A 25,445-nucleotide genomic window follows, 5' to 3' on the forward strand; every position below is an offset into this window, starting at 1 on the left:
TTTTTTTTGTGTAGTTGTTTGTTCCAAGATGAGAACCACGAATGAGAAATTATTTTAGAATGATTTGTCAAGAATTAAAAAAAATTTAAAACATACGTTATTTTCCCTCACATACTGTACACCAACTCTGAATGAAACTGATGCTAACATGGAGAAGTTATGGAAAAAGTCTTGTGTCAAGTCTCTAGACCTCTCTCTGGAGCTATCATCACAATAGAAGCCACTTCCATCACAGAGTAATTCCTCCATGGATTACTTGGAAATCTTTGCCTTGACATTGAGAAAGTAGACAGCATTTGTTTTTTTTTCTTTAAATATCGCTTTTTGTTTTTCTTCACGAACAATACTGACACTAGACATTGATGTTTATGAATAAAAATCCAGGCAATTACACCCGATGATGAACTGTTTAACGATCAGATGTTGCTGCATCATTAATGTCAGCAGTGAAGCAGTGAAGTTTTGGGATTGTCATTCCAGCACACAGCAGTGGTCTGTTAGTGTTCCAGTACTGTGCGTGGTTTATAAAACAGAGAGATATGCAGATCACCTGAGGAAAGATAATGCATGCTAATTCAGCCGGGTACAACAGTAAACACGTACGCAGAATCACACTTCAAGGTGGAATTAACATAATACAACAGGAGGGAAGTGTTAATCTACATTAATCATCTCCCTTATGATGACTTCATTAGTATGGGGCTGGAAATTCAGACACTAGACTCTTACTGCAGTAGCTCACCAACATGACCTCTGTCAGGGCAACCGTGCAAAACTGATCATCCAGTAAAAAGAGAAAAAAAATTATTTTATTAAAAAAATAGGTCTCTGTTGCTTTTAAAGTTCTGCGCTATATTCATAAAGATTCTAAGCATAATCTCAGCCTGAGAGCTGCTAATTTACCCTACATTTCTAACTAGGAATATTAGCTTAAGAGTGAATTAGGTCCAAAAACTTTTATCTTATTAAAATATGTTAACAAATTAAAATCTGGTCTATTATAAACCTTCCCGTTGTCTCTATGTTAAGATATTTGAGATACTATATCGTTTAGAGATCACTTTGGTGATCGATCACGTTAGAGATGTTCTAACATCTGTATGTTATAAACGTAATAAATGTAATGTAAATGTAAACATCTCTGACAAAGTGCAGAAAGTCATAGAGATAAATTATATCAAGTTCTGTGTCAGAGATGTTAGTTTATCTGTAAATGCCATAGTGACAGACTTTATACACACACACATACTGTATAGTATATGGTATTTCTGCTGTGTGAAAAACTGCTGTGTCGGAGATGTTATCTCTAATATGATTGGTCACAAAAATAATCCCTACACGATCTAATCTTTAGCATCTTTTTAACTGATCATCGTTATTAAATATTGTATACAATACATTTCGTTTCCCTCTTCACCTTTTGCAATTTTTCTCCTCTGCTAAAGAAACTCTTAAGCCTCTTAAAAGTCCACCTCACTGCTCCTAATACTTTTTGACCTTAAGAGCTCTTTTAAGGGTTTAAATTTGAAATGAATATTTGTAAATTAATTCTAAACTTTAAATATGTGTATTTATTTATATATATATATATATATATTTATATATATATATATATATTTATTTATTTATTTAGTTTTATTCTTATTTTTCTTCTTATTATTTTTATTATATATATATTTCTTTTCTGTTACTATACTTCTGTAAAGCGGCTTTGAGACAATGTGAATTGTTGAAAGTGCTTTACAAATAAATTGAATTTGAATTTGAAATTAAGGGTTAAGGTGCTTTATAAATAACTTTTATCTTTACTATGATTTTCTTTTTAATTTTAAGGAGAGACATCCACATTTCTAAGAATTTTCTCACAATTTGCTCACTAGGAGAAACTCTTTACACTAAGCATTTTCATGAATACAGGTATTGTTGTTTTGTGAGACGTTTGCGAAGATTTCCAAATGTCTAATCGGACTAATGTGGTCCAGCAAAAACTAAGCTTTGCTTCGTCGTGATTAAATCCAGCTAAAATCCTATTTTTAGGATCCTATTTCTATAACATACTGAACTATTAAGCTGGATATCTCTGGTCGCAGGTGTTATGCGCATGTTATGCCTTAGCTTTAGAGGCTCATAAGTGTTTGATATCTGAAGCCTTAGAATACTTTCACACTTAGGTTTTCTGCTTGTCAGAGTACCTTATTGTATTGACAGGAAAAAAATCTCATACAATATACATGCTGAATCCTCTAACTAACTATCCTAGCTTGCTGTCCAAATTAAATACCTTACTTCAAAATCAAAATTAAGGGATTGAGGATATTCTTTGCTTCACAGGCAGGAAAATATTAACAGGACCTGCTTGTGTGGATGCAGCCACAGTGGGATTTCACATCACATACTGGTGAATATACCAAAAATAGCTAAGTTGTTATTTTTACTTACTGTATGTAGCAATGCTGAAGATCAGGGACAAGAAACATTACAGGGAACAAAACAGAAAACTGGAAATAAACAGAATCTTTCATTGAACCTATTTGAAATTATTCTGGAGTGGAAATGTTATTTAGACAAGTGTCTGAGGAAGTGCTTCACTGAGTAATAGCATTATGTTTACAGCATGATTTTAAGAATTTCCTAAAATCCTGTCCTGAATTCATCAGTTTTACATGAACCGCTCTAGCTCTGTTTTCCTTAGAAGAAAGATGCTCTGAAAATACTACAAGTAAATAACATGTTTCTGGCTAAATGAAATGTTTGGATTGATTATATCCGATACTTCTGGGCCCCAATTCATAAAGTTTCTAAGAATGATTTCAAAGAGCACCTAATTTAGCTTAAAAACTTCCAACTAGGAATCTTAGCTTAAGAGTGATTCAGGACCTCAGAACAACTCTGAGCAAACAAAATACAAAAACTTTTATCTTAGAGACGAGGCGAGGCTAAACCTGTTACTAGGTATGACACATTCTTTTGATGATTGGTTGTCCAATAAAAAAATGTAAATATGTTCTATTAAAATATGGTCTATAAGTCTTCACTTTTTCTCTAGGTTAAGATATTTGAGTCTATATCATGAAGGGATTATGTTCGTGAAAAATCATATTAGAGATGCGCTAACATCTGTTGATGTAAATGTGAATGTAAACATCTCTGACACAGTGGAGAAATGTCATAGAGACAAATTATATTAGTTCTGCCCCTATGGCATTTCAGTTATTTTGGAGATGTTATCTATAAATGCCATATAATCTGATATATATATATAGAATATATATATATATATATATATATATATATATATATATATATATATATATATATATATGTGTGTGTGTGTGTGTGTGTGTGTTATGTTATCTCTAATATGATTGGTCACAAAAATAATCCCTAAACAAATCTGTATTTTATTAACTATCATTATTAAATTTTGTATACAATACTCTTTTTCTCCCTCTTTACCTTTTGCCCATTTTCTCCTCTGCTAAAGAAACTCTTAAGCCTCTTAAAAATCCTCCTCTCTACTCCTAATAATTTTTGATCCTTAAGAGCTCTTTTAAGGGTTAAAATGCTTTATGGATAACTTTTATCTTTACTATGATCTTCTCTTTAATTTTAAGGAGAGACGTCCACATTTCTAAGAATTTTCTCACAATTTGCTCACTAGGAGAAACTCTTTACACTAAGCATTTTCATGAATACAGGTATTGTTGTTTTATGAGACGTTTGCTAAGATTTCCAAATGTCTAATCGGACTAATGTGGTCCAGCAAAAACTAAGCTTTGCTTCGTCGTGATTAAATCCAGCTAAAATCCATATTTCTATAACATAGTGAACTATTAAGCTGGATATCTCTGGTCGCAGGTGTTATGCACATGTTATGCCTTAGCTTTAAAGGCTCCTAAGTGTTTAGTATCTGAAGCCTTAGAATACTTTCACTCTTATTTTTTCCACACTCATTTTTATCCTCTGCTAAAGAAACTCGTAAGCTCCTAACACTTTCTGATCTTAAGAACTCTTTTAAGGGTTAAGATGCTTTATGAATGACTTTATCTTTACTAGATTCTTCTCTTTAATTTGCAGGGGAAACGTCTACATTTCTAAGAATTTCCTTAGAATTTGGTCACTAGGAAAAACTCTTTGCACTAAGAATTTTCATGAATACAGGCCCAGATATTTTAAGCAATAGTTTATATAAGTTCTAGCTCTTTTCTGAATAAAGCATGAGGCTTGGAACACTGCAGTGGGAATGTAACTATCATTGCAGCTCACAAAGAACCAAAATGAGAAATATATTCTTTTTAATCCAAGTTATCATTCTGTATAAATGTTTTCATTTCAGCATGTCATTTAAAATGTCTTCATATTCTTCTCATAAATTGATTGAAGCTTGATGTCACTCAAAAAAATGCAGCAGTGCTTGTTGAAAGCGTGAATGTAGCATTAGATAACACCACCCGGACGTACTGTGCACTGAGCCAGGTCTAAGGAAAGGATGGGGTGCGTTTCATGCACAAATGAACTAGTTTCATTTATCAAATCAAAGAACTCCTGAGGCTGAATTTATGGCTGTGGAGTCCAGACTTACTCCAGTGATCACATTCATTTCCACAGCAAGCCTCAAGAGACAGGTCAAGTGATAACCTGGTCAAGAAAAACTCTCTATACTTATACTGTCTGATTCAGTAGCTTGCAGCTGTAGGAATGTTCCAGGTCCCATCAGACTCATTAGATTGCGTGAGGCTGTTCAAGAGAATCAGGCTACAGAAGCAACAAGGCATGTGACCGAATGTCTGTTACCATCATGCAGATAGCAGTGAAATGTCAACACGCATGATCAGCCGTTCTCTCACCACTCGCTTGCAGACAGATGCTCACGCTCTGTCATGCACCCACTTGAACTCACACCCTCCCTCACACACACACACACACACACACACACACACACACACACACACACACCTCTATGTTCTATTTTTTGTAGATTGCAATGCAGTTTAGCCAGGCTGCAGCAATGTTCAGAGTTTTAATTTAGTTGTAATAGCTAAAGCATGTTTGCAAAAGAAGGAAAACCAATTCTCTCTCCCTTCTGTTTCTTCTTCTTTCTTCTGTCATGACTCTGTTTGTTCTGAAGACTTACTTCTACATAAACAGCAAAATAACAGAAATTGTTTCCTCTAATTTACAGCTAATGCTCATTTATGCCTTCACTACACTCCTGTAATACTTTGGTCATGCATCATATTCACACTTTCATTAAGGCTAATGCATGACTCATATCTCTGGATCTTTTTGCACAACAAATAACTCAACTGAGGTGCTGCATCTTTTATTTACTCTAGTCATGTCAAGAGGGGTTTTATTACCATTCCTCTATATAACTCCCATACATTTGCGTAAAATGTCGTTCATTTCAGGAATATGGTGCAACATTTATATTTACATTTACATTTACAGTATTTGGCAGTTGCCCTTATCCAGAGCGACGTACAAAAGTTGCCCCACTGTAGAAAAAGCTGAGGATGATGGTTTGCTCTCACCCTTTTGTTTGATTGTTGTCCCTGTTTCAGTTAAATCTCATTAGAGAGCTGAGGCTATTGTGTACACCAGCAAAAATACCTTGTATACTGGGAAGAAATTAGAAAGAGAGTTTAGAATTAATTTTAAAGATAGATTTGATGTATGGTAACTTCTCCTTTGGCTTCTGTTGTCTGATGATGTTTTGTAGAATCACCATGACAATATATTATTGAAGTAATATTATGTAAAACATATAAGTGTAGCACATCTAGCCATTAAAGCATGTTTAGAGTGGATTGTCCCATTTTAGTACAATGGCAAGGGATACTTAAAGGACAAAGGAATGCAAAATACTGTGTATAAAAAACATTGTGTGCTTAATATAGAAATAATTTTATACAACTGAGCAATTAAGAGTTAAGGGCCTTGCTCAGGGGCCCAGCAGTGGCAGCTTGGGGGATCTGAGATTCAAACTCTCAACCTTCCGATGGGTAGACCAACACTTTAACCACTAGGGTACCATGTCCCTTTATCCATCTATTTATACTTATTTTGTACCGTTTATCCAACACATGTTCATGAACAACCTGGACTCTATCCTAAGAGACTCAGGGCACAAGGCAAGGGACACCATGAGCAGGGTACCTGTACATTGCAGGGCACACTCACACTCTCACTCTATGGACAATAGAGATGCCAATCTACCTACAACACATTTTTGGACTGGGGAAGGAAACCATAATACTCAGAGAAAATTCCATAGCACAGGGAGAACATGCACGCAGAACTGCACACAGAAAGCGCAAAGGTGAGAAAAGAAACCTTTATTTATAAGCTGGTGACGTTCATCAAATCTCAGAGCTCTGTGACGTAAGCATAGTTGCTGCCGTTAGATGTACGTACAGCACAGCAAGCCTCATTCAAGCATCGTCTGAATATTGAACCAGCACTGACGTCACCCTCGATTGACATTTTATACTTGGTGGAGACCATTAGTCATCCTAATAGCAGCACAGCTTTAGAAGCGCTACATCAGGCAACATGTCAAATACATTGCAATGAGTCACTGCTCTACCTGGGTTGTGTGTGTAGCTTCTGTGACATGGACACCATTAGGCCTCGCTCGCTCCCACTCTCTCTGAGTCACTGAGTCAAATATACCTGCCTTCTTTATTTCTTTCTCTGACTCACCTCTCCATCTCCCGCTGTCTCATTGTTACCCTGTATTGTTAATCGTTTCTTCCCTTCTTTTTTATGATGCCTGATTCACCACTCACTCCATTTCACACCTCCACTCAGTCTCTACATTTCTCTTCACTCGTTTTAGAGTTCTCTTGAGTTATTTCCTCCTCCTCATTCTTCACCTCTTGCATTATCACACCGTATTTCTGCCCACTAGTTTCTGGTATTGTTGCTAGTGACAGAGGGGAGGTGAACTGTGAGTAAACATTTACTCATCACAAGGTTAAGATATTCCCCGTAAAGTTTTAAGGGAGCTATAGTTCACCATGTCGGCTGTGTGAAAGGAATTCAAAGAACCTTTAGCAAACACTTGTGTGTCGCCAGTGTGTATTAGAGCTGGTCAAGGTAATTTAACCAAGTGCAATTAAGGTGTAATCATGCATGCAGGACAATTACCCTTCTGCCCCCTGCACAGCCGCCACCAATACCATCACGGCATGTCCTTTATACAGACAGTCTTCATCAATGCCATTTTATTCCCAAATGTATGTTTTGTTTTGCTGTAAATGATGAATTTATCGGTGTGAGAAAATGTTATCAAAAAAGAGAAAGCAGTAAATGGTTTAGCATTGCGGCAAGTGCACTTGAAGGTGATGCAGTCAGTGGTGCACATCAATGCTTTTTTTTTTTCCACTTCCCTTTATCTGGCTTTAATGAAAGCTGTAATGAAGGAAGCATGTGTGACAGATGAATGTTTAATTACTCTGTTCTTGAATGTCCTTGAAATTGTGCCCACGTATGACAGACGCACTGAGTGTACTCTTCAATATTCAAGGTACACACACGCGCACACACACACACACACACACACACACACACACTTAGACAATGAAGGGGCATTGGATGAAGTGGTTTTTTTGTTTCTTTTTTGTAGAAGATCTGACCTTGTTTGAGGCCTTTGGTGTTTTATCACCTGCTGAGAGCATTTGAAATGGAAATGCGTCAGTGTCACCAGAGCTGTGTGTGGGGGAGATACAAAGAAGCAATATGAATTCAGATAGACAGATAGAAGAGCGTTTAATGTGTTTCAGCGCAGAAATGGTCGTGCCAAGTGCTGAACTGGAGAGATACATTTTATATGTATGTGTGTGAGAGAAAGAAAGAGTGTAAGATGTTGATTCCTCTTGCTGTCTGTTCACTCTTGGGTCCTGTGGCCAATTTTCTGATTGTGTGTGTGTGCGTGTGTGTGTTTGTACTTGCACTTGACCAGACAGACAAAAATCAGAGAAATCATTAGGTGGTTTTCTTTGGGTTTAGTTTGGGTTCACCAGCTCTCTGCTATCAGTACTGACAAATTGTGTGTGTTTGTTTTTGTTTGTTTGTGTGTGTGTGTGGGTGCAGGCACGTGACCAGAAAGACGCATTATTGTGGAATCATTAGTTGGATTTCTTTGGGTTTAGTTTGGGTTCAATAGCTCTCCAGTATCCTCTTCTGACAAAAAAGCTAGGAGATAGAGAGAGAGAGAGAGAGAGAGAGAGAGACAGAGACAGAGAGACAGAGAGAGTCTTATTATCTGGCCTTGTGGGCTTTATGAAAGGTAATGTACTCTTACCTACAGTAGAAACTGTGTTTGTTTTCAGGGAAAAGCTCGGCATGGCTGCCTTGCCTTTATTTGTATATTTTGAGCTAGAACATTTGCAGATTCCATATATCCCACTTCAGTGCAACATATTGCATACAACATATTTAACTGTTTCTGACACGATCTCAGGGACCTGCTGCTCAGAAACTGTGTTCATTCTAGTATTACTGCACGCAATATTGTCTGAACTTACAGTATTTACAGTACATATAGTATTGACACTGGTCGGTCGGAGCTGTTTTTTGTTTACTGTCTTTTGTGTATTGTTTTTTTTTATTTTGTGTATTGTCTTATAACCTCTTGTCTGCACTGTCTTTTGTCCTGCACTGTCTTGTCTGTCTTGTCCTGCACTGTCTTGTCTGTCTTGTCCTGCACTGTCTTGTTTGTCTTGTCCTGCACTGTTTGCACCAGGTTGCACAGTTGCACTTTATGTATCTAGGACTACTTACTAAGTCCTAGCCCTGTCTTTGTTTTATGTAGCACCATGATCCTGGAGAAACGTTGTCTCATTTCACTGTGTACTGCAACAGCTATATATGGTTGAAATGACAATAAAAGCTCCTTGACTTTACTTGACTTGATTACCTTGCTTATATGTTTGATGAATGAACAGGCAGGTTATAACCTCCTAAGAAAAAAATCCATGATTTTGAATCAAATAATCTGGTACTTAGCAAAAGTCATGATGCCATCAATCTTCAAAAGAGCTCCATCACCTGTTCCATCAGCTACAAAACAGCCCTGAATCATCACTGATCAACCGCCATATTCTATCTGCTTCATTTTGGTTCAAAATGTATTCCATTGTCATACAGCCATTTTTCTACCTCTCTGTAAAAGGTCACGGTGATGTGATAAATGCTAATTGGGTGCCATGAGGATCATCAGTAAATGACACACATCACACATCACACTGCATCATTCAGACCTTAAACATTTTTAGACTGTGCTGCTAGAAAGGCCAGAGCCATCATCTTAAACCTGAGTTTCTTCACAATGCTGCTTATGTGTGTTCTTATAAATGGCTTTAAATATGGATTATTGCATCTATCGCTAAATGCTTTGACTTAACAATATGATGTCATCAGTCTGGGACGGCCAGGAGTAGACTGCTACTGTCAGCATGAGAGCGGAGCGGCTGTACTTCAACTGCAGTTCCTTATCAATGAGGTAAGACATGTACACACCTTTGTGCACACACACACACACACACACACACACACACACACACACTCATACACACAAAACAAGAGAGCAATGTGCTTTTTGCATGAGTTATATATATATGTGTGTGTGTGTGTGTGTGTGTGTGTGTGTGTGTGTGTGTGTGTGTGTGTGTGTGTGTGTGTGAGTGTCTTGATGCTGACTCTAAATGCAGACTCATTACTGCTGGCAAACAGGATCAGGTCAAGAGCCACAGGTCTGCTCGGTCTTGGAGAGATAATGTACTCACTCATTATTTACTCTCACAAGTGTCTTCAGCAGAATGTTCTGTCATTTGGAAATGAGCAGCTTGACTCCATTGGTGACACATCTGTCTGTGATCACATTTTCCACTTCATTAATCGTTGGTGTTTGTTTGCTCATGTTGGAAAGTTTAGTCCAGTCAGCACCTAATAGTAAACACTAGAACTTTTCAGAGATTTCAAACTTCTGGCTTCTTAAAGAAAGTGCAATGGATATAAAATCCCTGTTAAAACAGCAGGTTTTGTTGTGATGCAAAAAAAAATAAAACAAAGATAAATCATATCAGAACATTTCCACCTTAATGTAAAAATTATAGTCAGTGATGCCACAGAATTGACACATTTCAGAGAAAAAAATGAACAACCTATTTGCATAAGTATGTACACCCCTGAATTATTGCTTAGTTGAAGAATTCAGTTCAATTTATGTGTATAAAATGTTTAACAATACACATTGTCTCAAAGAAGCTTTACAGAAGTATAGAAGAGTAATCAGACTCAGAAGGGAATCTCAGCCTCATTTGAGTGTCACTGGACAGTAAATAATGGAAATGTAAATAATGTAATTTCTACAACAGTTTGTAGTTGAGTGGAATTAAGCAATCAAGAGCTCCTTAGGAACTAATAGGTCAGGGTCATTTCTGAGTTCATCACAGACCCAACACTAATTCCTTCCTGCCAATGTCTTCACCCTTTGATTTTATTACAACCGTCAGTCTGTTTGGTTAAGAGTCTCAGTTTGTGAAAATTCTGATTCGGAAATATTTTCCCACTTTTCTTTGCCAAAATGTTTGAGATCTGTTAAATTTAGAGGGCATCATCTGTATACAGCCCTTTTCAGCCCTGTGCTATAGGATTCAAGTCCGGGATTGGACTATTCAAAACATTAACTTTTTTTTTTGCTCATGTCATTCTTATCTTGATTTTTTTAAGTGTGCTTTGGGTCTATGTCATGCTGAAAGATGAAATTCCTTTTTTTCTTCTCATCTTCATCTTTGTATTAGAAGCCAGATGGTTCAGTGCCAAAAATGACTGGTACTTGACTTGACTGGAACCTTCACAAAAGCCCCGATTTATGGCCAAAACATTCAATCTTGGTCTCAGTCCAGAAAACATTTTGGCACATGGTTTTGGGAGACTAGATATATGTTTTAGCAGGGGGTTTAGACAGGCTTGGAGTTTTTTTATCCCTCAGAAAAGGCTTGCACCTTGTCACCCTGGCCCAAAGCCCAGACAGTTGAAGTATATGGGAGATAGTTGCCACATTTAGGGACCAACCAGTACTTACCAGAAAGAGCTGCAGATCTTTTAATGTAGTTGTAGGTCTCTTGGCAGCCTCCTAACCACTTATATCTTAATCTTCTCATCAATTTTGGAGGGACATCCTATTCTTGGTAATGTCACTGTTGTACCATCTTTCTACACTTATTTATGACAGTCTTGGAAATTGTTTTGTATCCCTCTCTTGAGTTATACTGTAACATTGAACATTGTGATTCCATTGATGCTTTGTAAGCTCTTTGTAGCACTTTGTAGCCCATGGCTCTTGCAACAAAATACAACCAAGAAGATGTCAGAATAATGTCAGAGATTTATTTTTTTACATGAGCTTGATAATTGGCGGAGTCAGTACACAGCCACATGCCTAATCATAAACACACATATTTTATTGTTCTGATATGATTGATCTTTTTTACAGCACAAAAACTACTGTTTTTACAGGGGTGTGTTGACTTTTTCTATCCTTTGCATGTATCATCTTTCACCCTACTAGGGGACTAGCTCAGAACTTAATATCAGGACATTACTTTGCCTTCAATCAGTACATTTCCCTGTACTGAATGTACTGTAATTACTCCTGGAATGTCTGCAATTTTAATCATGAACGAATCCGTCATGTCAGCCATTTTTACGACCTGCACTGTATCTGACCTGCTATAAAATGGCCAGTAAAAATAATCTAATGAAATATACTATACATGTTGCTAAAGATTTCTGTCTGTTCTCTTGAAAGGAAAGGTGTATTCTTTTTACTTTCATTTCATTTCGACTTTTTTTCTATCATTTTCTGCCAAAACCAAAGTAAAATCAAGTGACTTTAAGAGTGTAAAAACCAGAACGATAAAATATAGATGACATTTTAAAAGACCTGTCAGAGAAGCAGCTCTTGCAGGGGTTTTTATTGACATCCTAACACAGATAAAGACTACAGTCATATAAAGGCCATTAACACAACCACAAGCTCTAAAACAAGCATTTATTATGATGTTTGTATTAATGTGAGGTGTATGCTGAACATGTGTATATTGCTAAGCGACTATTATTTATAGCCTATGTAAATCATTCATCCTGTGTAAATCATGCATAATTACATTTACAGATGTTGTTATCTTATGCCATATGTATGGTAGCATACAGTACCGCGGTTATTCAGACGTTATGTCATTCACACACGCCGCCTTTATACAGTGTTTTGAAACACATGCCTTGAATTTAGCTCATAAATGACACATCCTGGACTGTAACATTTTACTGAATTTCTTCCTCGTCAACAACCCCCTCATTTCCTTTAATTCCAAATGATACTGTTCATTCACTGACCCCTGTGGTTTGCTTCACTGTGCTAATGTTTTAACTAGCTATTAAGAGGCGAAAAAATGGGTGCGATTGCAACCCAGCAAAACAGAACAAAACAAACCTCAGAAAGAACTCAAGCGCTTAAGATATAGCCATACACAACCACGTGAAGGTGAAGGGGTGGAACAGCTGAAAATGAGAGGACAAGAAGATACAGTGAGTATAGTGTATTGGTTTGGCCTCATGTTAGCCATGCAGGCAGTCAGTCAGCAGTGTTTTGTTGCTGTGCTGTCAAAAGGAACAGATCAAAGGTCCAGATCCATTTTATTTCACTTCTCATGCTTCGCTTCTTTATAAAACAAACGGGAACCAATGAGTATGCTTGAACGCACATAGAGATGATTGACACGCATTCCTTAAGATGCACTGATTGGTTGAGTCGAGCACACACACACACACACACACACACACACACACACACACACACACACACACACGCTGACCATTTCCCAAGAAGATTGGTTTGATTTTCAGTGCAGAGTCTGTGTGTGTGTGTGTGTGTGTGTGAGAGAGAGAGACAGACAGAGAAAGAGAGAGAGAGAGAGAAAGAGAGACATTTTATAATGAAACATTACAGTGACTCAAGAGAGGATGCATGCGAATCATAATTGTGTTATGGGATGACATTAGTGCACAAACACACACTGCTGGCTTGTATTTTGGATGAGAGGGATGGCAACTGTTGGTTATGAAGCTGCTTGGTGGCAGACAGACCTCAGAGCTCATACACAAACCTCTCATATTTACAATCCCCACCAAAAAAAGTAATTTATTCTCAGTTGAGATCAAAAGTCCTCATCTCGCTATTTCTCTCTATTTTCCTTCCTTTTTCTTTTAACTCTTCTCACACAGTGCTATTGTCCCTGCGGTTCAGCAATGGTAAACATGTTTATGTAAACACCATCACCATGGAAACTCAGGTGATGGTCACCTGGCTTGTAGAGCGCCACAGATGAAAACGAGAGACAGGAAGCATTGGATAAAGCATGACAGATCATTTTACATGGTGAATATGGAAAATGGACAGAGTAAATGAAATGCAATGAAAACCAGTCAGCACTGGGCTTTTTTCCCACTATGTATGATTAGCAGTTCAGGCTCCTGATTTGTTAAGCTGTTTGTCCTCATTGTTATGCACAGCCAGACTTCTTTTTGTTCTGTGGGGAAAAAACGTATACAACTGACCTAAAAGCCTAAGCACATAGTTTAAATACAATGTACAGGGTAATATGCAAAAAGTTTTCTTTCATACATATGCATTGTGTCGCAGCCTTGAGACACACGGCGGAATTTAGCTGGAATATATTTTTTGTTTGCATGTATGTCAACCACAAATAAGTTAATACACTGAAATATAGCTTTTGTCTGCATGTATCCATTCACCAGCGTGATCAAGGTGACATCGCTTTACGTTAAACCCCTGAGAAACAGGGAGAAATTTCCTCAGCCAGTGATTTTATTGGAATGAGGAAAATCACAGCTATACACCTCTCAGTGTGTGGACGGAGACATAAGCAATCAAACTCAGATTAGCGGATTCACTCACTTTGAGGATTACCATACGATCCTTACCAAAACATAGGTTAAATAATATGAAAGAAACAACTCTGACTCAAATACAGTTTTAACACAATTTTTTAAAAACATACTAATGAATAATTATTATACTATGAATAAACAGTTTTTAAACCTTTAAAAATCAATACCATGATATCATTATCTCATGAAAAATCAACGTTCCTAACTTTATGATACCAGGAAATATGGCTTTAAAAAATTGCACAGTCCATAAAAAACTTTCCTTTAACGTGTCACTTTACAGCGACAGTACATAAATAATCCTGCACTAATACCTGAATTAATACTGACTTAAATATTAACTTACAGTGAGCTGATGTGTGTTAATCATGAACTAATCAAGAGCTAACCTTAGTCTTATGAGTTCATGTGGGAATAATAAAAACCTTATGTAAATATGTCAATTAAATACAAATGTCAGACACCGTTTTGGTTTAACAAAATATTGTTTTGTCCTCCACCTCCTCACAGACATTCTGAACAATGTGTAGGTTACAATTCAGACGAAACGTTGATATTTTTGCAGCTTTGCTTCATTCCAGTTCTTTTATGATTTCTACACTAGTGAGACAGCTACTTATTCAGGAGATGAGTGTTGAGGGCTAACGTTTATAGACAGTGTTTTGAATGTCATAGAGCAGCTGAATGCCTCGTTTTCTTGACTAGAATACGTCCGTGATTGGCTGCATCAACCTAATTGACAGAAAGAAAGCAATGCCTTTACTGGGCTTTTGTTCACAGACGATTGTTGTAGAGTCAAACTGAAACATCTCAGTGCCCATTGCTTTTTTTTTACTGCCTCCATTTTTCTTTCTGCATAAAGGTCATGAAATATGTATGAAATGCATGTGAAACAGCAGTCATACAGATCCCATGTAAAAGCGTAATCATCCTCAAATACATCCTGTAGATTTTGTTGAATTGAAGTTCATCATAACTATACAAAATACTATAAAAATGACACAAAAGATATCATTTCCTAGCCAATTGCTACCCTTCTCTTTCATACAATGTTCTTTCCAAAGAACGGAGCAGGTTTATTCTCATTGATTTGAGTAAAAAGCAACTGGAGACATGTCTAAGGCTTTACTCTATATTTAGTTACTGATTTAGACAGACAATTATACATAAACTCGAAATTACAGGCTGAGTAAACAAATGTGTGTTTTTCTGTCCAGATTCTATCTTTAGAAATTTGGTGAATTTACAGTCTCAGCGTCTTGAAGCCAAACCAAATGCTGTACTGATTACATAAGGCTGTAAACCATGACAGATCTGGATGCTTTATTCTCTTTCTTGCTAGGCGTAAGTGGCACTGAGGAGTAGATCTCACTTCTAAACTGACATAACGTCTCGTCTCAAGATGGCCGTTCAGAGGTCGGCCCGTTGTGACCCACAGCTGTCGATTGCTGACTGCGAGCCTTATTTCAGCCACATGCTTCCGCTTAATTGACCATTAACAAGATTCATGTAGCTTAAAGACAGGAGATTAGGTCCCGAGGCGATGCACGCTAATCCAACTTCAATATACGAGAATAGATCACCTGAATCTTTAATGGGACTCACTGTCAGTATGATAATGGCATGATGCTAATTGGCCTTTATTAGCTTTTAATGATGGACCTATTTATTAAAGTATTCCCTTTAGATTATAAATGGAACTGGTTGGAATGGGATATAACTAAGAAATGTGTTCATGGCATTAATTCATTGGTAACTATCTGTAGAAGAATTTTTCTCAGTGTGATAATGTACTTTCCTGTATGTGTGTGTGTGTGTGTGTGTGTGTGTGTGTGTGTGTGCAGGGAGCTTTGGTCACAGCCTGTGCAGACGACACTCTGCACCTCTGGAACCTTCGGCAGAGACGTCCAGCAATACTTCACTCGCTCAAATTCAACAGAGAGCGGTGAGCTTCTAGACACACACACAAACACACACACACACACACACACACACACACACACACGGTAAAATATATTTAGATTATGGATACATTTTTCTAAACAGAGCTATACAAATGTCTGAATACACAAATACACACACACACACACACATATACACACACGCGCATATACACACACACGCACACACACAAACACAAATGGTAAAATATAGCTGCAACAGCGATGGCGGGCCTTCGCACGTTTGTTCATCGCTATACGGTGCCTTCCAGGAAACAATGCACGGTGGGCAAGTGCATCAAGTGGGTAAATATCAGTGGACTATTTTATGTTGTTACTGACCCATTTGGGGACTGTAGGTAAATGAAACCCCACATTTTAGACAAATGGGGGCGCTAGTGAGCCACTTAAGAGACACACCTTTGTCTGACCTTTTTGTCCTCACTTAACAGCCGACAAATGTGATGTATGTGTCAAATTTCAAGTTAATCTAAGCACACCAAAAGCCTTAAATATGCCTGAAAAAGAAAGTAAAGTTTGACGCTTTGCCATGTGAACAGCGTTCAAGATAGCAAAAATCCGTACGCAATTTATCAACTACAACGTCTAAGCATCATGTTGACCACTTTTGGTGTCAATCGCATGAATCCTCTAGGAGGAGTATTTAAAAGTCCATTGCATGCAACTGTGAAAAAATCCACCTTTGTGACTGACACACTTCCTGGTGCCTGTTGGTGGTGCTATGTCCGAGATTCACAATAGGCACATCGATGCGATCAGAATCCTTGGCCGAACATACACACCATGTGTCATCCCAATAAGACATTTTTTGCTTTAGATATTAGACATTTCCTGTTTCTCTGAATTTGCCATAACTTAGTCGCCTCGCCATGGCAGCACCGTTCGAGATATCAAAAATCCCTTCGCAATTTAGCAAGTGCAATGTCTCGGCATCATGTTCACCACTTTTGGTGTCAATCGCATGAATTCCCTAGGAGGAGTATATAAAAGTTCACCACATGCAACTGTTGTGACTGACACACTTCCTAGTGCCTGTTGATGGCGCTATGTCCGAGATTCACAATAGGCACATCGATGCGATCAGAATCCTTGGCCAAACATACACACCGCGTGTCTTCCCAATAAGACATTTTTTGCTTTAGATATTAGACACTTCCTGTTTCTCTGAATTCGCCATAACTTAGTCACCTCACCATGGCAGCACCGTTCGAGATATCAAAAATCCCTTCGCAATTTAGCAAGTGCAATGTCTTGGCATCATGTGCACAACGTTTGATGTCAATCACATGAATTCCCTAGGAGGAGTATTTAAAAGTTCACCGCATGCACTTATAAAACAATCCAAAATGGCCGACTTCCTGTTGGGCGGAGCTCATAGTTTAGAGCGCGAAAGTTGTTCGGGTCGATGAGATCTATATGCGTACCAACTCTCGTACATGTGCGTACATAATTGCCCGATCTGTGCACCAATGTTTGTTTTTGCATTACAGGGGGCGCTACAGAGCCCCCCTGCCACGCCCGTATTCCAACCTTTGTCCAATCCTAGTGTCGCGCGACTCTGACGTGTGTGCCAAATTTCAAGAGTTTTCGAGCATGTTAAGGGACCCCAATTGGCCAATGTGTGGGGAAAAAAAAAAATAAAAAAAAATAAAAAAAAAAAAAAATAATACTCCCGAGGAAAAACAATAGGGCTTCGCACCATTCGGTGCTCAGGCCCTAAATAATACTCCAGAGGAAAAACAATAGGGCTTCGTGTGCTCATTCGGTGCTCACACACACACACAAACACACACACACTCCTAAAATGCTAAAATATACTTAAGTTATGGACCATTTTACGCACACACACACACACAAAAACACATACACACACACACACACACACACACCTATATGTATATGCATTCAAATCTCAAGGATATGTGTGTGTGTGTGTTTTCAGCTTGTGAAGAAGTTGCTCAAGGTTGCTTTCAGCTGAAATAAATATAAAATGAAATAAAGATTGTGTAGCTCAGGAAGCTCAGGGTTTAGAATTCATTCAAACCAAAGTATCTGACTCTTGTTATGCAAGAAATCAAACATGACACTGTGCTGCTTCAGGAAAGTAAATCATTCTCCTTGAAGTTTCTTCTTCTTCTTCTTGCAACTGCAAATCCTGAAAGTTTTTATTTCACTTACAGCACAGCAATTTAACACTGATCCATTGTTTTCTACACATCATACTTTTAATCCATTTATATTTACTTTTGAATGTTGAACTGTAATCTATGGTGTCCAGTCTACACATCTCTATTCAATAAATTCTGTTTATTATTCTTCCTTTTATTAATATGTAGTGCTGAGATTTCATCTTTAATTATACAACATAGACTACTTAAAGCACTGAATTAACTTTATTGTGGGCACGGTGGCTTAGTGGTCAGCACGTTCGCCTCACACCTCCAGGGTTGGGGGTTCGATTCCTGCCTCCACCTTGTGTGTGTGGAGATTGCATGTTCTCCCCGTGCCTCGGGGGTTTCCTCCGGGTACTCCGGTTTCCTCCCCCGGCATCTCTGGAAAATTGTCCGTAGTGTGTGATTGTGTGAGTGAATGAGAGTGTGTGTGTATGCCCTGCGATGGGTTGGCACTCCGTCCAGGGTGTATCCTGCCTTGATGCCCGATGACGCCTGAGATAGGCACAGGCTCCCCGTGACCCGAGGTAGTTCGGATAAGCGGTAGAAAATGAATGAATGAATGATTTAACTTTATTAGTCTATGAGTGAAAACAGAGAAAGAGGAACTGATTAAATAACCACCATTTTACTTCTACTGACATAATATAATAAGAACTAAACTTCCCTTAAAATGATTGTAGTGTAAGTCTGACACACTTCTGATAAAAGCCATGACTCTTTGTTGTTATAAAATCAAAGTGTTCAGGCTGCTTGTGTTGTGGATGCTGCTGTTTTTTGTGGATGAGCAGCACTATGGGTAATCCAGTCAGAGCTATGATGGAAACTTTGGGTCATCTCAGACAAACAGATTGGCCTTGATGGTGGAGGAAGGACATCAGGAAAGTCACACCTTAAGCTTGTTGCTTTGCTTTATATAAGAAATCATAACCTTGGCTTTAGACCGGTGAAGAAAGCCTTCCCGTAAATTGTTGAGGAAATAACGGAGATTAGAGATGGCTGAAATTCGAGTCATGATGTGTCTGTTCAGTGGAGTGTTTATGATGCTAGGTCTTGTCCCCGGGGTATTTGGTAAAGCTACAATATTTCAAGTGCCATAATCCATTCCCATGTTATATTCCTGAAGCCTGATCTGTTTTTAATGATGTTTCTTACTTCTACTCTGACATACACTAAGCGAATACTGTTTATTTTGTTATATAATATACCTCCAGTAAAAGTTTATACAGTTTATGATGAATTTTGACTTTGTACTTGATTTATACAATTTATAAAATTTTAATATGTGCAAACACACACATATGTAATATATATCAAGTCCTTTGATTTTGATTACACTCTGTGCTGAAGTGAAAATTCACTGTGTGTGTGTGTGTAACAGAAGGACAAGAAGGATGCTTTTCCTGGTGAAATGGAATTATTATGGCTGCAAACCAAAAATTGGATGAGGCTGTTGCAATAACAGAACAAGAGATAGGGAGGGAGAGAGAGGGAGAGAGAGAATGAGAGAGAAAGCGACAGAGAGAGAGAGACAGAGAGAGCTTGTGACTATGACAGATTGCTGACAAGCATTTACATAGCCTGGGCAATGTGTTGCAGGAAAATTTACTGTTGTGTGTCTCCTATTGAGATGTGAAATGATTACGTCGGATCCGACACCACAACCATGTGTGTGTGTGTGTGTGTGTGTGTGTGTGTGTGATTTGTTCAGATCTTATTTTACCTTACGAACCCCTCCTCATATTAGTGTGTTGTCATGGGACAGTGTGCATTACTGGCTGTGTATTGTTGCTAATGTTTGCTTGATAAACTCCTCCCACTGAGCCCCTCCCAGTACTGTCTCTCTGTCACTGCGGTGCATGCATGCTGCAGTGGAGCTACAAGGCCGAGGCCGTCACTGTGTGCGCCGCTAAGTCCCCATGGAGCTAATGAGCTCCTTCCTGCCCCCAGTAATTGATGATAACGATCATCACCTCATCATCCTGGCTGGAACAAACAAATAAAGCCCCTGATTCTCAGTGTCACAGCCGGTGACAGCTGCCACAGACACAAATGAAACAAACACAGACTCTCATCTGTGTCTTAAAAAAAATAAAAAATATTGCTTTGTTTCTGGCTAAATTGCAATCAGTGTGTGCAGTTTACAGGCTTGTTACTTATACTGTTCACTATATTCAAGTTATAATTAAAAATAAGCTTGTTGACAAGGGCAGTGCTGAATCCATGCTGAGATTAGATTATTACTGTATTTTGTGTCATTATAAAATAAGCTGTATCCATGATAACTTGCTTACTACAGTTACGGGACTCAGAAATTAAATATTGTCCATTAAACACTTGAATCCCTCAGAAATTTCTCAGAAAACATGTTAACATTTTGGACAAGATTATTTATCTTATTTACAGCACTGACCTGTATCAAAGTAATTGCAGCGAGGGACTATTTTATTTTTTATTTTCTCCCTGAATTATTTTCAACTAGATGCTAATTGTATCTGCAATAAACGTTAATAGGCTGAGGATTAAACTCTGAGGGATAATTTTACAAACTTTAGAATTCAAATTCAGTAATTTCTTAACTTTCCTCAGTAATGTTCAGGCTACTTGACTTAAATACGTACAAGCTCACATGTATGTGTGAAACATGCCATTTAGCAACAGCTAGTTAAACATTAGCATAGCCTGGGCTTTATTAATATTCCTATCTAGGCAAGGTGAAGTCGTCTGTGTAGTGTCTCACATGCCACATGTCTAATCACCCTGACTGTCCGAGACTCCCAGAGGTCTCTATGAGAGGAGCGGCGTGAGCTGAGAGAAATAGAGGAAGACATGATGAGCTCAGACAGGAATAAATTGCACAGTGTTGGTCTTTATTTTCTACTTAACCTGCTTATAAGGATGATGGATGATGCCACGGTATGGATTGTAAAGAGAGCCTTGCCCAATTGGCACACAAATGAATATGCCTTGTACCGACTTGGTGTATGCAGCGTGATTGGCTTATTGATTTTTTATTATAATTACTTGGCTAATGATCTGTGTGAACGTAATCTGTGTTGTGTCCTCCTAATAGTGTAAGTACATCTTTACAGGTAGTATTTTCTAAATAAGGTATTGATATCTGGAATGATATACAGTATCTTGCTTTCTTCATTAAGCTCATTATTTGTACTCACATACTGGATAGCGTATGAAATCAATTCACAATGTATTTTATAGGAAAAACCCTTCGTTTTAAAAATGCTATAACAAAGTTTTGTCGTACATTATTTCACACAGATTTACAACACCATTTATCACCACCTCTGTGTTTTTTAATCCTTAAGGAGAAAGTGTAGACAGAGCAGAGAGCTGCATTATTGCCAGCAGGGCAGACATGTCCTTAGCAATTCCTGAAGTCCCGGTTGTACTGTTGTTTGCTGGAGTGATTGCTCATGACAGAAGTCATCATTCACAATATGCTTTTTCCCAGAACTGCCCTCCAAGGCCTGAGGCTGCAGGTCGAAATGTTTTCACCAGATTGAAAAGGACAAGAGGCTTTTGGGAAAAGAGAGACATAGATATAGTTATAGTAAATATAGCAATGTAAAGCATTAAAGTAAAAAAGAAAATCTAATGGAAAAAATATGAAATATTGAATATACAGTACACTCATCATCAACTTTATTAGGAACACCTGGTCACCTGCACATTCATGTGGTTATCTAATCAGCCATTCATGTGGCAGCAGGATAATGCAGGTACAGGTCAAGAGCTTCAGTTAATGTTCACATCAAACATCATAATAAAGATAAAGTGTGATCTGTGTGACTTAACTGTGGCATGGAAACCTCAATTGGCTGGTTTGTATTTTATAGAAACAGCTGATCTCCTGGGATTTTCACACACAACACTGTAGAGTACATAGAGTGATGCAAAAAGCAAATAAACACTGACTGAGAGACAGTTCTGTGGGTGGAAATGCCTTGTTGATAAGAGGGGTCAGAGGAAAATGGCCAAACTGGTTTGAGCTGTCAGATAGCATATAGTAACTCACCACTCTTTATCAAACCATGACATGGATGAGCTACAGCAGCAGAAGAAACGTCAGGTTCTTCTCCTGTCAGCCAAGAGCAGGAAACTGAGGTTATCATGCACACAGAGTTGAAGGTTAGATCTTCATCTGTCTTGATTTTTAGAGAGTACTGGTGTACAGTTGTTCCTAATGAAGTGACCGGTAAATGTATTTGGGGTGTATAAATATGGTCATATATGGTTTTTACACCGATCAGGCATAACATTATGACCACTGTCATGTGAAGTGAATAACACTATCTCTTCATTACAGCACCTGTTTGTAAATAGGATATATTAGACAGCACGTGAACATCTTGTCCTCAAAATTAATGTGTTAGAAGCAGGAAAAATGGGCAAGCGTAAGGATTTGAGCGTTTGACAAGGGCTAAATAGTGATAGCTATGAGGACCAGCACAATATCAGGAAGATGGTCAGAATGTAATGTCATTCTAATAGTGCTGATATTTAATTAAACAGCACTGGTACATGTCACTATGTATAGCACTCTACTTGTCCATATTCACGGCATACAATTCTCATTCTAGCAATAGGTTCTTGCACTGAAACCTTTACTACACCTACTATGAGCTGTCAGTTAGTCTGTATGTTACCATGGTTACCACGCAAAACTCTATCCAACTGTGGTGTCTTTGAGACAGTTTTCATTGATGGAACAAAAATAGACCAAATCTTTTGCCTTGTTTTGTTTAAAATAGTAGTTAGATTCCTGATATTAAATTCTTGTTCCTAAAACTGTTGAATACCATCAATAACACACTCATAAGTGTGTGCTTTGTACTGAATATTCACACGGTTGGTATTACCTAAAACTAAAATACACTGGTGTTGATATTAAGTACAAGAGTGCTCATTCTCGTGTGATATATATTGCTTAAACATCCATTTGCACAGCTAAAGTGTAAAGGATGGGCTTTTGTTTTTAAAAGTTTCACTTTTGGAAGTTTATCCTCTTGTTGTTTCTTGCTCATGTCTCATTAGCTCTAGTTTTTCTTGGGGCAATAGTGCTCTAATTAATTGTAACATCCTAAAAATACACCCCTCCGTACCCAACTGGGACTGACGTTCAACTGACACGAGACACAAAGCGTAGCCAAATGTGTTGACACCACATGCGATGTGACAAAACATTGTGCTTTGTTGTTGCACAATAGAAAACAGAAAGCTTTAGAGGAATTACAGTACAGCTGATTAAAAAATGATGATTCATTTTCCATAAGAACAGCTGTGACAGTAATGCAGAGTGGAAGAAAGATCGCAGGTTTATATTTAACACATTTATTCTAATACTGTATAGTTTCTGTATTAACGACTAATTCCCAGGGACTGAGACTCAAAGTAAATGGGATTAAAAACATCTGGCATTTAAAAAACCCTTTAAATCACTTAATCTTCACTATGGATGTGAAAAGATGCTTATTTAATGATCATTGAGTCATTCTTTAATTAGCAAGAATAGAATCATTTGCAAATTGCTGTGGTATAAAGGGAATAAAACATTTCCACTATAGCAGTATTCACTCATGATGTTTTCTTCTTTAAGCTATGTTAAGCCATCTGTCGGTGTACTACAAAGTCTCAAGTTGGTACTCTTACTTCTGGTTGCCATAGTAATAACGTTTATCGGCGGATGGCGCAACTAAGCATTCCATTTTTGGCATGTTTTCTTGATGCTAAATTGAAACGTTCTGGACGACATTAGCATTTTTATATAAAATTCAGTCGTGTTTATCACCATCATATCATGTGAGATGAAGGAGAAGCAGTGTGTGCTCTTTGACAAGGATCATGTGTGCTCTAATGGTTTCACTTTCACTGGAAGTCACTGCATTAGGTCACTCCATATTTGCATAATGTTAAACTTTTCTCAGCTTTGCCACATTGCTGGTCATGCCTGTGTTTAGTTGCCAGTAGTGTCTGATGCTCATGTCAGTGGAAAAAATAAAGGATGATGAAAAATGAATCTGTATTCTTTGTAGGGTTTCAGGGATGCTTTTGTGTAAAATTAAGTTAAAATGACACCCCATGCACTATAGCCGTCATTAAAGAGAGCGATGCTGGACATTGCTTATTTTCTCTGAAATCTTTTATCGTCAATTATTGCACCCTGGTCATTAGAAGCAGTTGTGCCAGTAATGGCTTAAATTAAGCTAACACAATCTTAATAATTATTATACTGGTTCATGCAAATTCGATATTACCATGTAATTAGCTAGAACAGGTTGGTGCAATTGGGGAAAACTGAATCCCATATGCCAGGAGACAAAGAAAGGCAAAACAATGGACCATAATTTTCCTAAAGGTGAAATATTACTTACAGTCAGAGTTTCTCTCTCACACATACAGTATATTCTCATATTAATACTTTCTCACCTCTTCCTTTTAGGATCACCTTTTGTCATCTCCCGTTCCAGAGTAAATGGCTTTACGTTGGAACGGAGCGGGGAAACACACACATCGTCAACGTTGAGTCATTTATTTTGTCCGGATACGTTATTATGTGGAACAAGGCCATAGAACTGTGAGTACCTGCATTTTCATGTACATGTTTTATCAATTCAGTGCTGATGATAAACACACTGGAATATTCTCCTTACTTGTAGGCGTTTCAAATGCAGAATGAGTGCAGCTCATTCATTTTTATTGTTTTATATTTAAATAATAGAGAAAACTGTTTAAGTGCATCACAAATCAGTTACTAATACACTATTTTATTTCTATAAACCTCCAGGCCACTCAATGAACCTACAAAACAGAAGGGACATACACAGACATACAAAACTCAGTGCTAAGTATTAATAAACACTGTAACTAATATAGAAATAAAGGCATACTCTATTAACCATCTAGTCAGGAATCCAAGCTTTCAAAATCGGGAGTTTTATCAATACAGAAATATAGTTTTGTGTAGTTTGTCAGTCAAAGGCACAGCAGTGTTGAGAGGATCAAAATTCCATTACTTTAATCCTCTGAAGCATTTCCTAACAATCAGCAGTAGCACAAGTGCTCTTGGTTTGAGAAATGAACTTACACAAGCAAATGCTTGACACTGTGCCGAGCTCCTACAAGGAGGTATAAGTAGCAAGAAAGCTTTGTGGGTAGAAAAACTAGCGCATAATGATAGCAGGGAATACGGGTTTCAAACTTCCTTCAGTCACTAACAGCTGTCATCTGGGAAGAGGAGACATGATTGACATTTACAGGCTCTTTGTTTGTCAGAGTAACACACATTGGACTGAAGCGTTAGTGTAGCTTTACA

The 25,445-nt window shown here is 37.9% G+C and overlaps 1 protein-coding gene across 7 annotated transcripts in view; it reads left to right on the forward strand.

Annotated features, from left to right (window-relative positions):
- stxbp5l (syntaxin binding protein 5L) overlaps window positions 1-25,445 on the forward strand; it is a 126,509-nt gene that overhangs the window by 31,633 nt on the left and 69,431 nt on the right. For all 7 annotated transcript variants that reach the window (XM_060875959.1, XM_060875962.1, XM_060875960.1 and 4 more), the window contains exons 3-5: window positions 9,427-9,508; window positions 15,825-15,925; window positions 24,573-24,707. In XM_060875959.1, the coding sequence (XP_060731942.1) occupies window positions 9,427-9,508; window positions 15,825-15,925; window positions 24,573-24,707 (318 nt within the window). The remainder of the gene's footprint in view (window positions 1-9,426; window positions 9,509-15,824; window positions 15,926-24,572; window positions 24,708-25,445) is intronic.

This window comes from Tachysurus vachellii, chromosome 8 (genome assembly GCF_030014155.1).
Source record: "Tachysurus vachellii isolate PV-2020 chromosome 8, HZAU_Pvac_v1, whole genome shotgun sequence".
NCBI lineage: Eukaryota > Metazoa > Chordata > Actinopteri > Siluriformes > Bagridae > Tachysurus > Tachysurus vachellii.